Here is a 12,073-nt window from a genome sequence, read left to right as displayed (position 1 = left end):
GTTGCTCCATGCATTCACTGATGCTCTTTTCTGTTAAGCAGACTTGCAGACCATAACTAAGAGCAGCAAGGCAGCTTCTGGGGAGCACCAGGAGAGCAGCAGGAAGTGGGGTGCCTCGGCTGTGCCCGGCTGGCAGGAGGCAGGAGGCAGCCCTGCAGCTCCTGAGGGCCAGCTGGAGGTGCCAGCTGTGCCCAGCATTCCCAGGAACCCGCAGCAGCCGTGCCCTGCTGGCAGAGCCGTGTTTGGGAGGCACATGTTGCACCAGCTCCTCGGCCCCATTGTCCCTGAGGATGAGCATCCTTTTGGCCAGGAAAATGAAGGTGCTTTTGCCACCCAGCCTCACAGTGAGGAGGAGTATGAAGAAGATGTAATAGAACCACGAACTCTGAATGAAATAACCACCATGACAGACAGGACGAGCCCCTGGTCCAGCATCATCTCCGAAACAGGGCAGGGGGCTGAGCTGCAACCTCTGGAGCCCAGGTCTGAAGAGCAGCATTCCATAGATGTGGGGTGTTTCCAGAGAGGGAACAGCAGCACCTTGTCCAGCATGCTGCAAGGGGACAGCCATGGCCTGCTCAGCGCCCTGAGCCCACCCGTGAGCCCCCACACGGGTGGAAACAGCCCCTGGGGAGCTGCAGGAGACCTCCAGGGCTTCCACAGCAGCACAGGGACAGCAGCAGGAGACCTCCAGACCTTCCACAGCCACACAGGAGCAGCAGCAGGAGACCTCCAGACCTTCCACAGCCACACAGGAGCAGCAGCAGGAGACCTCCAGACCTTCCACAGCCACACAGGAGCAGCAGCAGGAGACCTCCAGACCCTCCACAGCCACACAGGAGCAGCAGCAGGAGACCTCCAGACCTTCCACAGCCACACAGGAGCAGCAGCAGGAGACCTCCAGACCTTCCACAGCCACACAGGAGCAGCAGCAGGAGACCTCCAGACCTTCCACAGCCACACAGGAGCAGCAGCAGGAGACCTCCAGACCATAAAGGAAAGTGTGGAGCTCCATGCAGGCTCCAAGGAGCTGCTGCCATCCCCAGGAGACATGGGTTTGAGCAATCAAAAAGCCACTGAGAGAGAGGAGGAGGAGGATGCTGAGGCTGTAAATGGGGATCATCAAGGCAAGGAAGGCAGTGGTTCTGATGAGAACTGTGCTCAGAGTGTATCAGCCCAAGCTGGCTTGGAAAGAAACAGCGAGAGCTTCCCAGATGACAGCAGTGAGGATGCAGTGGAAGGCTCAGAAAACACCATCAAACAAAAAATCACTTTGTATCCTTTACTGAAATGTTTTCTTAAACACTCTTGCATTTGGTTACTCTGCTGTTTAGTTAGAGTCTCCATGGCCTTGGGACAGAGAAATGTGCTGTGTGAAACTCTTCCCTGGGAAATGAATCCAGGGCTGGTGATCTGGGAGGGTGTTGGAGGACCCCATTACACTGTTTCACACACTGTAGTGATGACTTTCTTTAAACTTGCAGCCAACAAATTTTGTGATTTGTGAGAGTCACTTTATTTTGGGTAGTTCCCACATGTCTTGTTGCATTTTCTCTCCACGTTATTTTCCCCCATGTGTTAGAGCTCTTGTGTCTCTCCTGTATAAAAAGAAACGTGCTTTATTTTGCTTTTAAAATACTTCCTAATGTTTCTTGCACAAATTACAAATCTTGAATTGAGTGTTGGAATCTTTGCAGGGTGAAGTCCTCTGCCAATTTGTGAGGTGTTGTTTTAAAGTGAGTCAGTGTCCCATGCTTTGCAAGCCCAGGTGAGAGAACCAAGCGTTCAGAACAGTGGAATATTGATCAAAACAAATGAAATTTACTGTCTGGGACCTGTTAACAGCTGAGGCTTTTTCCACACCTGGACCTCTGTGCAACTGCGTACTGCCAAAGGTTGTTCCTAAACAGCTCTGCTCAGATCTGATCCTGTGGTTGTTCCCAACTTCTTCCTTCCACCCCAGGAGATGGAAGCCTCCATGAGACTGCTCTGCACATCTTCCCATCCTTCCTCACCTCCAAGAGTGAGTATGGGATGCCCTTGCCTTTATTGTCCAGCTTAGTCCATTCCTTGAAGCAGGAACAAAAGTTCTCCCTTCCTTTGCCTGCCAGCACTCAGCTTAGATGTGATGGCTTCCAGCAGTGTCAGGGGAATGTTCCTGACAGCTCTTGTCTCCGTGAGGATGGTTTTAACATCCATGGCTGTGTTCCCTGTGATCCTTTATGCCTTTATATCAACCAGCAGGCTCAGGAAATGCTGCTCCATCAGGTCAGTGGGAGTGGCAGGTGCTCACTCTGCACTTCCTTGTGCTTTAGTGTGAGGTGACATGCCTGGTTCTGAGAGTTCCAGCTTGTGATTGACAAGCTTCAGACTGTCTCTTTTAGATCAAGATGAAATGAGGGAGTTTGCAGCAGGAGGGGGTTCCTGGAGAGGGATCTTGTGATGGTTCTGTGACCCAGGGAGCAGTAGAATGGCTTGAGTGGTTGTTCCTCCTGCAGGAAAGCTGTGGATTGCTGAGGTTTTGCTTTTTTTTTTTATGTTCATAAGGGTTTATTTACTGTCAGAGGTTTGTGGCTCCAACATCTACATATTTATCTTAATTTCAGTTAATTTCAGTTCATAAAGAGGGGGTATAAAAAGAGAGAGACTTTTTACACAGTCATATAGTGATGGCATAAGGGGAAACAGTTTTAAACTAAAAGAGGGGAGATTTGGATTGGATATTGGGAAGTTTTTCCCTGTGAGGGTGGAGAGGCCCTGGCAGAGGGTGCCCAGAGCAGCTGTGGCTGCCCCTGGATCCCTGGAAGTGTTTGTTCCAGGCCAAGCTGGATGGGGCTTGGAGCAGCCTGGGACAGTGGAAGGTGTTCCTGCCCATGACAAGATAATGAGCTAAGCTTTAAGGTCCCTTCCCACCCAAACCATTCTGGAATTCCTGATCCTTTTCCAGCCCCAGCTCTGTGTGGATCTGGGTGTGCAGCAGCTGGGCTGTTTGTTTACCACTCTCAGGTAGGGTGATGCTTTTCTTCCTCTCTGTGTGACCTCTGAAACAAACGCTTCAAGGGACATTTATGTCACTGGGAACAGCTTGCCTGATGAATCAAAACAGACTCAGACAGGCTCTGACAGCTCTGAACTCACAGAAACCTCTGGTTTAATACTAATACCAGCTTTCCTTGAACTCCCTCTCTGCAGCTCTGAGCTGAGTGGCTGGAACTACAGCCCTGCAAATTATTACTAATAAGGTAAAATCTTGGCAAGGCACTATTTGGATATTTTGATCTTAAAGCGCTTAATTTGAGGATTGGCTGACACTAATCCTTTGCTGCAGCACTTGTGGGATGTGTGAGACAGGATTTGGTTGTGCCTTGTTCATCACATTCCCTCTGTGAAGAACCAGTTTTTCACTGCTGCCAATACATAGAGTTCAGAAAAAAATGCTTCCTCATAGTTTTGTTTTTAGTTAGGGACATCAGCTTCTAAATGTGGCCGTGGTTTGGTTGTGCACCGGTCAGCAAACAGCAGGCGTGACAGCAGGGCTGACACCCGAGCTGTGCTCTGGACACGGCAGGGCCCTGTCTCACTTGGCAGCTGGCAGACATCCCTGCTGGCCTTCCAGGGCCCTGCCACCTCTCCCTGGCTGCTCTGGCTCCTGCTCTCCCAGCTCCTTCCTGGAATGACACAGCAGTGCTGAGCTGTGCAGCTGGGCAGCCCGAGCACAGGGGCTGGCAGCATTTGGGACAGAAACATTGTCCCAGCTCCTGTCGAGAGAGCACGGGGCCCTGAGGTCAGGCTGCAGCAGGTCAGGCTCAGCCTGGATGCTGTCAGACCTCCCAGGGATCAGACTTTTGTAGTGCCTCACAAAACCTCTTTGTTTTTTCCTTCTTTTCTCCATGACATCAAACTAATGCTTCCCATTCTTGGGGTCCTTCCCAGCTCTTGTCTTCCACACACTGGGGCTTAGAGGATAGGTTTGAAAAATCAGAGCGTTGATAAACTCTTCCATAAAATGCCAGAATCCCAGAATGGTTTGAGTGGGAAAGAACCTCAAAGATCCTCTTGTCCTACCCCTGCCATGGCAGGGACTCCTTCCACCATCCCAGGGTGCTCCCAGCCCCAGTGTCCAGCCTGGCCTTGGGCACTGCCAGGGATGCAGGGGCAGCCACAGCTGCTCTGGGCACCCTGTGCCAGGGCCTGCCCACCCTCACAGGGAGGAATTTCTTCCCAGTATCCCATCTAACCCTGCCCTCTGGCACTGGGAAGCCATTCCCCTTGTCCTGGCACTCCAGGCCCTTGGCTAAGCTCCCTCTCCAAATGCAGTGATATTTTTCCCCCTCACCTCTAGGAATATTCCAACAGGATAAGAAACTTACATGGAAACCAGTTTTACTCAGAATAATTCATATTTGTGTATACATAGACTTACCTTCAGTGTGAATTAGAAATAACACAGCCTTGGGCAGATTCACAAAAACAGCATTTATCCAAAAATGCCAACGGCAGCAGCAGCCAGAAAAATCCTTTCTTGGTTGTGTTGTTTCTTCTTGATCTGCTGGATCTTTGTGATTTCCTTGCTGGAAAGCAGGATCAGGTGGCAGTGCCAGGGTGGGTTGTGGCCTGTTAACACAGATCTGTTCACCCTCCATCCCTGGGCACCCGCTGAGCCACAGGGCTGAAACGTCCTCTGCCCCCAAGCCTGGAATTCCCTGACCTTGGGAGAGGCCGTGCCCCCCCCCGTGGATCCATGTGTAACTCATAGATCTGCTCTAGCCCAGCCCCAGGCACTCAGGCACTCAGTAATCCCTGGCTGGCTCCAGTGCCATTCCTGCAGGGAGCAGAGCGCAGCGTGACCCGCAGCACACGTGTGCCCTTTGCTCCTGCATCTTCCCAAGGAACACGTGTGCTTCCTGGCTGAGCCCCAGGCACTTGGAGCTGACAGACAGACAGGAGGACACCTGGGATGGGCACTGGCCTGAGCCTGTTCCTGGGCTGAGGAGTGCTGTAAACACGACATCTCAGATGTGTGCTCTGGAAACTATGCAGCAGGATCAGACTGGCAGCCAGAATCTGCCCGTGAGGTGGGTCAGAGGAAGGTTTGATGTCCAAAAAAAGAGCAATGGAGCTGGGGAAGGGGCTGGAGCACCAGGAGGGGCTGAGGGAGCTGGGAAGGGGCCCAGCCTGGAGCCCAATAAGAACGGGAAGTTCACCCAAACCATTCTGTGGTTCTGTTCCTTACATTGGAAATGGGAGCTGCTGGCTCTCCATCCCTGGCTTTGCAGGACACATGGGATATGGGAAAGGGGAGCAGTGGGAGGCAGGAAATGCAGTTTCATGCACCTTTGAAATGGGGTTAGGTGGCAGACTGGGGGAGTTTCCTAGAGAGATGCTTTCAGATGCTGTGCAGAGCTCAGGGATCAGCACAGAGCCTGCTCACTGCCCCTCTCCAGCCACTCCTGACTGTTGGGCTGTTCCTTGGACAGCTGGGCAGAAAACAGCCTGGGATGAGTGAGCTGTCTCTGGACAGCCCTGTCCAGGGGAGGTGCTTTGCCCAGCAAGCAGCTCGTTCTGCTGGTTTTTAAGCTTCTCCTGTGGCCAGGTCTGCATTTAATCTCTCTTGGCTCCTTGTATTTTGGTTTAGGAAATTGATCCTGGAAAATTGTTAGGAAGAGCAAAGCAAAGGTTCTCCTCATAATCATGTCTGTTATGAAGGGCAATAAGAAGGGGAAGTGGTTTAAAGTATTTTACCTGCAGGCTGTAATGCACGGGTTACCAAACACAAGGACTCTCCTATTCCTGAAAAAGCCATTTCCCTCTCCAGACAGTGCATCTCAAAGTGCACCACAACAGGGTCCTGGTGCCGTTTCTTGGGAGGGAGCTGGGCTCCTCAGGAGACCTTTCCAAGGCTCAGGGAGGCAGCCCAGGGATGTAGGTGAAAGGCCAGCTTGGCAGATCAGTTTTCCAAAAGACATTCCTGGCCCCCCAACTTCCTCCCTTAAAGGCTCCTGGAGCAGGATTGCTTTGCTCAGTGCTCCACAGGCACAGCCCAGCTCTAAACTAGCTGGGGGGAATTGTGGTTTTTTGTGTGCTGAAATTACTCACTTTCTGGTGCTGCTGGAGCATCAGGGACACAGCCAGGCTGCTGGCAGGGCACAGAGGAGATGGCACTGGTTAAGCCAGGGCTTTTCCTCTCCTGGGCTGCTGCCTTGGGGTCCCTGCAGGCACCTGAGCCTGGCCCATCCATCTATCATGGAATCACAGTGGTGGTTTGGGCTGGGAGGGACCTTAAAGCTGATCCAGCCCCATCCCTTGCCATGGCATCCAGGTGCTCCAAGCCCCATCCAACCTGACTTTGGGCACTTCTAGGGATCCAGGGGCAGCCAAAGCTTCTCTGGGCACCCTGTGCCAGGGCTTCATCACCCTCATAGGGAAGAATTTCTTCCCAATATCTACATCTCTCCTCTTTTAGTTTAAACCCCTTCCCTACCTTGTCCTGTCAGCAGGCTTAGGATTTGTTGTTGACAGAGCATTGCCTCTCCTCTGTAAGATTTGGTCTTCAGAGTTCTGGAAATGATAAAGTAAAACAATAATGGAAAGCCAAAATGCAGTCAGGTCCCAGTGACTACAGCACTGCCATTCCTTTGGCTTTGTGCGGGGAGGCTTTGGCCAGGGGTGGGCACTCACAAGGTCACACACCAGAGCCCCGTTCTGGGTTCAGATCATTCTCTTTCTCCTTGGGGTGGTTTTTCTGTGTATCCACCTTGCCACCCTCTGCCCAGCCCTGTGGTTTGCCACGGCTGAAGGCAGAGCTCTGACCCTGGTGCCTCTCTCCCCAGGGCAGCAGTGGAGCGGTGCCTGCAGGGATCCCCTACCGGAGAGCGGCTCGGCCCAGGCCCAGCCCGCAGCTCTCGCAGGAGGAGGCCAAGAGGATCGCCAGGATCTTCTCTGCTCAGCTCTCCACGAAGGAATAGTGCTGCCCAGAGACCCTGCACAGCACAGCTTCCTCACCAGGCACGGGCAGAGGCAGAGCCCCCCAGGGAAGGGGAGTGGAGGCCACAGCCTTCAGGCTCTCCTTTTAGTTTGCCTCATTGGTTGGTTAATTGGAGTCCCCTGTTTAGAAGGGCTTAAAGCCTGTGGCACCCACAGGGAGCTGTGTCCTGTAGGGGCAGGTCCCCAGTGAGACACACCCCTGTGGGTAACCCATGACCTGTTATCTGCTCTCCAACTAGCCCAGTTTTAGGATTTATTCCTGTGAAATAGCCCTTTCAAAAATAGTTGGTGAGCAGCACAATTCTCTGTTTCCTCAGGTGCCCAAAGTGCTTGTGTGAACACAGACCAAGGGCACATAAAATCTGGTGGGTGTACAAAAGAGGGTGACTAGAAAAATGAGACTTTTATATTTATATTTAAATTATTTTTGTACACCTTTCAGAGAACAGACTTTGATGCCGGCAGAGCTCAGTTATTTTTGTACTGCTCTCTCCAGTGTTTGTTTCAATAAAATTCCCATTTTCTTGTCAGCCTGTGCAAAGTGTCCCTATGGCAGGGCAGGAACCTTTCCTCAACAGTAGACAGGAGTCTCTCCCACATGAGCTCCAGGTCAGAGAAATGCTGCTGGAAGCTGGGGTGGCCAGGAGCACATGGAAAGAGCAGGGCTTTGCCAAGGAGTCGAGTGTCACCCTGCAGCACAGCCCCATGGGGGCCAGGTCGCTTCCAATCTGAGCTGCTTTTCAAGCCACGCCTGGAATTCAGGATTTCAGCAGCCAAAGGATCAGCATTCCCTTTTTTCTCCCACTTCTGCAGCATTGTTTTCCTCAGGGACACCCTGAACGCGTCAGTCACTGCTGGCACAGCTTGCCCTGTGCTTGTGGCCCCTTCCCCTGCCCTTGCTGGTGGGGATGGAAAGCAAAGGCACCCAGCGTCCCCTGGAAGGACAGGAGTGACGTGCAGGCTGCTTTCTCCTGGTGGCATCCCAAAAAAGCCTCGGGCGGGCTGCCAGCTGGGCTGGGCTGGCTGCCACAGAGGAGGTCACAGCACTGACCCCGAGCTGTTTCTCGGGCATGAGGTAAACACGTTTTCCTTTCAGCTTTGGGTCAGCCCTGGAGCCAGGCAGGAAAACAAGGCAGGAGCCAGCTGGAGAGGGGTGTTGGTGCCAGGCAGCTTTGCCCTGAGGGATGGGGCAAAGGTGGCTCCAGGTGCACGGTGAGCTCAGGTGTGAGTGTGGAGGCTCAGAGCACATCCTGAGGGACCCTTCTGCATGTGGGGCTAACGAGCACCAAGGGTTAAACTCACAGAGTTTTTAAAAAAGGAGGGAAAGGGGCCTTTTCTCACTCCACCTTGGCCTCCAGCCTCCTGTCCTGAGCCCAGCCCCAGTGCCCAGCCACGCTCTGAGGGTGCCATGGGTTTGGTGGTGTATTTCACCCCAAGGTGCTCACCCAGCCCCAGCTCCACGGGAGCTTGGGAACACGTTCCACCATACAGGGGCAATCCTGCTGGGACCTCAGCAGCTCTCTGGGATGGATTGAGGTTCATGGTTTGTGTTGGGCAAAGGGATCCAGCCTGCCCTGCACAGAGAGCTCAGTGCTGCGCTGCCCCCAAACCACTTGGTAAGCTTTGGGGTGAGGGTTTTCTGCATCTCGTCCTTCCCGAGTGTTTCAGGGTAAAAACCGACATTCCTCCCCAGTGCAATGCAGGGGGTCTGGGCAGGGCCCCCCTCCCCATGCCTGAGCCCCGGCATGAGGCAGCCACCTCACTGGGTGCCAGGTGACCCAGTGCCATCAAGTGAAATGCCACCGGGGGGACACTGTTTTCCTGTCACCCGATCCTGGCTGCTGGAATGCCCTGGGTGCTATATAAGGGTGGGGCCAGGGGCCGGCTCTCAGGCACTGCCTGTGCAAGGCAGGAGCTGGAACACCGAGGTCCCCACGGTGAGGGCACGGAGGGACGTGGCTCGGGCAGGTCACTCGAGGGGAGATGATCTCACCCAGCATCGCCTGTGTGGCTGGGGTGGGATAGGGAAGGGTGGGCATTGCTGAGCAAGCCCCGTGCCTCAGTTTCCCTGCGGTAGAAGGGAGCAGACAGGGCAGGATATGGATTTTAGGACTGACCAAAGGCACCAAGAGGCACCACGGCACATCATCGTCACCTCGGTCGCCGAATAGGACAGCCACGTGAAGCCCTGTCCTGACGCACCCCGCCGGCTCCCCCACAAACCCTCCTCTCCTTCCAGCCCCTGTGCCACCATGGTGGGTCTGAAGCCCCCCGAGGTGCCCCCGTCGGCCACCGTGAAGTTCGTGAGCGCGGGGATGGCGGGCTGCATCGCCGACCTGTGCACCTTCCCCCTGGACACCGCCAAGGTGCGCCTGCAGGTACGATCCAAACCCCGGGCAGAGGGAGCGACCTGACCTGGGACTGCCCCACCCGGAGCTGGGCACACCTGGCGGGGAGCAGAGGGTGGGGTGACACAGTGGGCACCCACAGATCCAGGGCGAGGTGAGGATCCCCCGCACGGTCGGCTCGGTGGAGTACCGGGGCGTTCTGGGCACGCTGAGCACCATGGTGAGGACGGAGGGAGCGCGCAGCCTCTACAGCGGGCTGGCAGCCGGGCTGCAGCGCCAGATGAGCTTCGCCTCCATCCGCATCGGCCTCTACGACTCCGTGAAGCAGCTCTACACCCCCAAGGGCGCTGAGAGTGAGTGTCCCGGAATTCCCTGTGCGCCCCCTTCCTGAGGCACTGCCCTTTCCAGAGAGGAACTCACCCCGGGGGCACAGCGCCCTGAGATGCCCCTGTGCGGCACCACAGGCCGCTCACGCCGGGTTCCCTGTGGGGCTGGGTGTCCCTGTGGGGCTGGGTGTCCCAATACCCGTCCTCTGCAGACACAAGCATGGCTACGCGGCTCCTGGCCGGCTGCACCACGGGCGCCGTGGCCGTGGCCTGCGCCCAGCCCACCGACGTAGTCAAAGTGAGGTTCCAGGCCAGCGGGGCCCAGTGGGACAGCCCCCGGCGCTACAGCGGCACCGTGGACGCCTACCGCACCATCGCCAGGGAGGAGGGCGTGCGCGGGCTCTGGAGAGGTGCGCCTGGGCAAGGGATGGGCCTGGGAAAGGGGTGGTAGTGACTATGAGGAAGGGCAGAAGGACGGGGGCAGCAGGGCTGGGGCACCTGCCCAGGATGCTCCAGTCGGGGCTGTGAGCAGCGATCCCAACGCCACCACCCTCCTTCCCCCAGGGACGCTGCCCAACATCGCCCGCAACGCCATCATCAACTGCGGCGAGCTCGTCACCTACGACCTGCTCAAGGACGCGCTGCTGCGGGCGCAGCTCATGACAGGTGAGCACGGCACAGGGAGGGGACACGGCCGGGCGCCACCCCTGTCCCTGCAGCGTCCGAGCCCCGGCTCTGCCCACCCCCAGACAACGTCCCGTGCCACTTCGTGGCCGCCTTCGGCGCCGGGTTCTGTGCCACGGTGGTGGCGTCGCCGGTGGACGTGGTGAAGACGCGGTACATGAACGCCAGCCCCGGGCAGTACCGCAATGCCCTGAGCTGCCTGCTGGCCCTGCTCATGCAGGACGGCCCCGCCGGCCTCTACAAGGGGTGAGTTCAGCTCCTGCGGACCGGCTGCGGTCACCGCCCGGGCCGCGGCACGGAGCCCCCAACACCCCGACCCGCGGGCAGGATTTGGGGGATCCCCGCTCTGGGGATGGCCCCGCACGTCCCCTGAGCCCCGCTTGTGCCGGCACAGCTTCGTCCCGTCCTTCCTGCGGCTGGGCTCCTGGAACGTGGTGATGTTCGTGTCCTACGAGCAGCTGCAGCGCCTGATGGTGCTGGCACGGCCGGCGCTGGCCTGAGCCCCCGGCGCCCCGGGCCGCCCGGCGAGGCTCACATCGATTACATTAATCGCATCCATTCTATTCATTGCCGGAGCGCCGGGGAGCAGCGGAGCCACGGGCCCGGGGAGGGACGCGAGGAGGAGGAGGATGCTGTAGAAGGAGAAGCGCGGGAGAACAGAGGCTTTCAGAGAAGAGTTGTAAGGGACGGAGGAAAAAATGTTTGTTGGCTTTGCAGCCGGGAAGAGCAGCGCTTCCCGAGGGCGGTGCTGTGGGCAGGCGGGACCAAGCTGAGGGCCAGGGAATTCCCGTTGTTCCTCACTGGCGCTTCCAATAAATCGCCCCTGTGGGGTGTGATCACAGCGTGGCTCAGGGTTTCTTTGCCTTTTTGGGGTGTTCAGGGCCATTGTCCAGCTCTACGTGTGACACAAGTCCAGCACATTCTCTGTCACTGCCGGTGCACTGAACAACTTCCCACTGATCTCTGATTATTCGGGTCATTGTCACAATCACCAAGAGCAGCTCCACCTTCTGCCCTGCCGAGGCAGCAGGTCCTTGACCCACGGCAATCTCTCTAAAGCCTCAAATGGTCCCGTTATAGGACAGTGAAGATGTGTATCCTGAGCAGGAGAGGACACAGAATTCCCTTTCCCTGTTTCCCAAGCATAAACCGCTGGGAATTGCTTTCTCCCCATGGGTCACTGGCAGGAACAAGGTTCCCTCTGCTGTCACTCCATCTTTAGCACCCTCATTTGTCACAGACGCTCAGCTCTATTTCAGAGACTCCCGTCAGACACCTGCTGGCTGTGATCAGAAGCAATTCCCCAGGCGGGTTTTACCCCCGGGAGCAGCAGGAATGGCCAAGGACAGCTGCTGTCCCGGGACAAGGCGGCCGGGCTGCGGTTCCGTGCCCGGCCCCGTGCCCGCCTGCAGAACGCGGGGTCGCTCTCTCCGCCCCGTCCCTGTGCCGGGATCGGGACAATTCCCCGGCTCGGGCAGGGGACGGTGCCCTCGGGTGCCCCCGGAGGGGACAGGGGTGCCAGGGGCCAAACCCCGGGCGGGGCGGCACCCCCAGGGCCGTGTGTGCCGTGGCGCTGCTGCCGGAGCCGCTGCCGGGCGGGACGGGTTTGTGCCGGCACTCGCGGCTCGCTGCGATCGCGGTCCATGGAGCGAAACCCGCGCCGCGCTCCGGCTGCGGTTCGATGGGATGGGCTCCGCTCTCGGCAGGCAGCGGGACGGGGGTCCCTGTGCC

The 12,073-nt window shown here is 56.8% G+C and overlaps 2 protein-coding genes across 2 annotated transcripts in view; both read left to right on the top strand.

Moving 5' to 3' along the window:
• Positions 1 to 7,514, top strand: part of C2CD3 (C2 domain containing 3 centriole elongation regulator) — a 36,942-nt gene extending 29,428 nt beyond the window's left edge. Inside the window, 5 exon segments of the mRNA XM_054270457.1 lie at positions 42 to 746; positions 981 to 1,275; positions 1,921 to 2,023; positions 6,836 to 7,037; positions 7,040 to 7,514. Of these exon segments, the coding sequence (XP_054126432.1) occupies positions 42 to 746; positions 981 to 1,275; positions 1,921 to 2,023; positions 6,836 to 7,037; positions 7,040 to 7,122 (1,388 nt within the window). The 3' untranslated portion in view covers positions 7,123 to 7,514.
• A 1,529-nt stretch (positions 7,515 to 9,043) lies between these two features.
• On the top strand, positions 9,044 to 10,954 carry LOC128933461 (mitochondrial uncoupling protein 3-like). Its single transcript, XM_054270456.1, has 6 exons — positions 9,044 to 9,362; positions 9,475 to 9,685; positions 9,871 to 10,068; positions 10,223 to 10,324; positions 10,408 to 10,588; positions 10,737 to 10,954. The coding sequence occupies exons 1-6, from the start codon at positions 9,237 to 9,239 to the stop codon at positions 10,840 to 10,842; spliced, it is 924 nt and encodes a 307-aa protein (XP_054126431.1). The 5' UTR covers positions 9,044 to 9,236; the 3' UTR covers positions 10,843 to 10,954.
• The last annotated feature ends 1,119 nt before the right edge of the window (positions 10,955 to 12,073 follow it).

Source organism: Melozone crissalis, unplaced genomic scaffold (genome assembly GCF_028551555.1).
Source record: "Melozone crissalis strain CALT ecotype California unplaced genomic scaffold, PUWL_Pcris_2 ptg000009l_1, whole genome shotgun sequence".
NCBI classification, from domain to species: domain Eukaryota; kingdom Metazoa; phylum Chordata; class Aves; order Passeriformes; family Passerellidae; genus Melozone; species Melozone crissalis.
The sequence above is the reverse complement of the archived record's forward strand: the minus strand, read 5'-3'. Positions and strand labels throughout refer to the sequence as shown.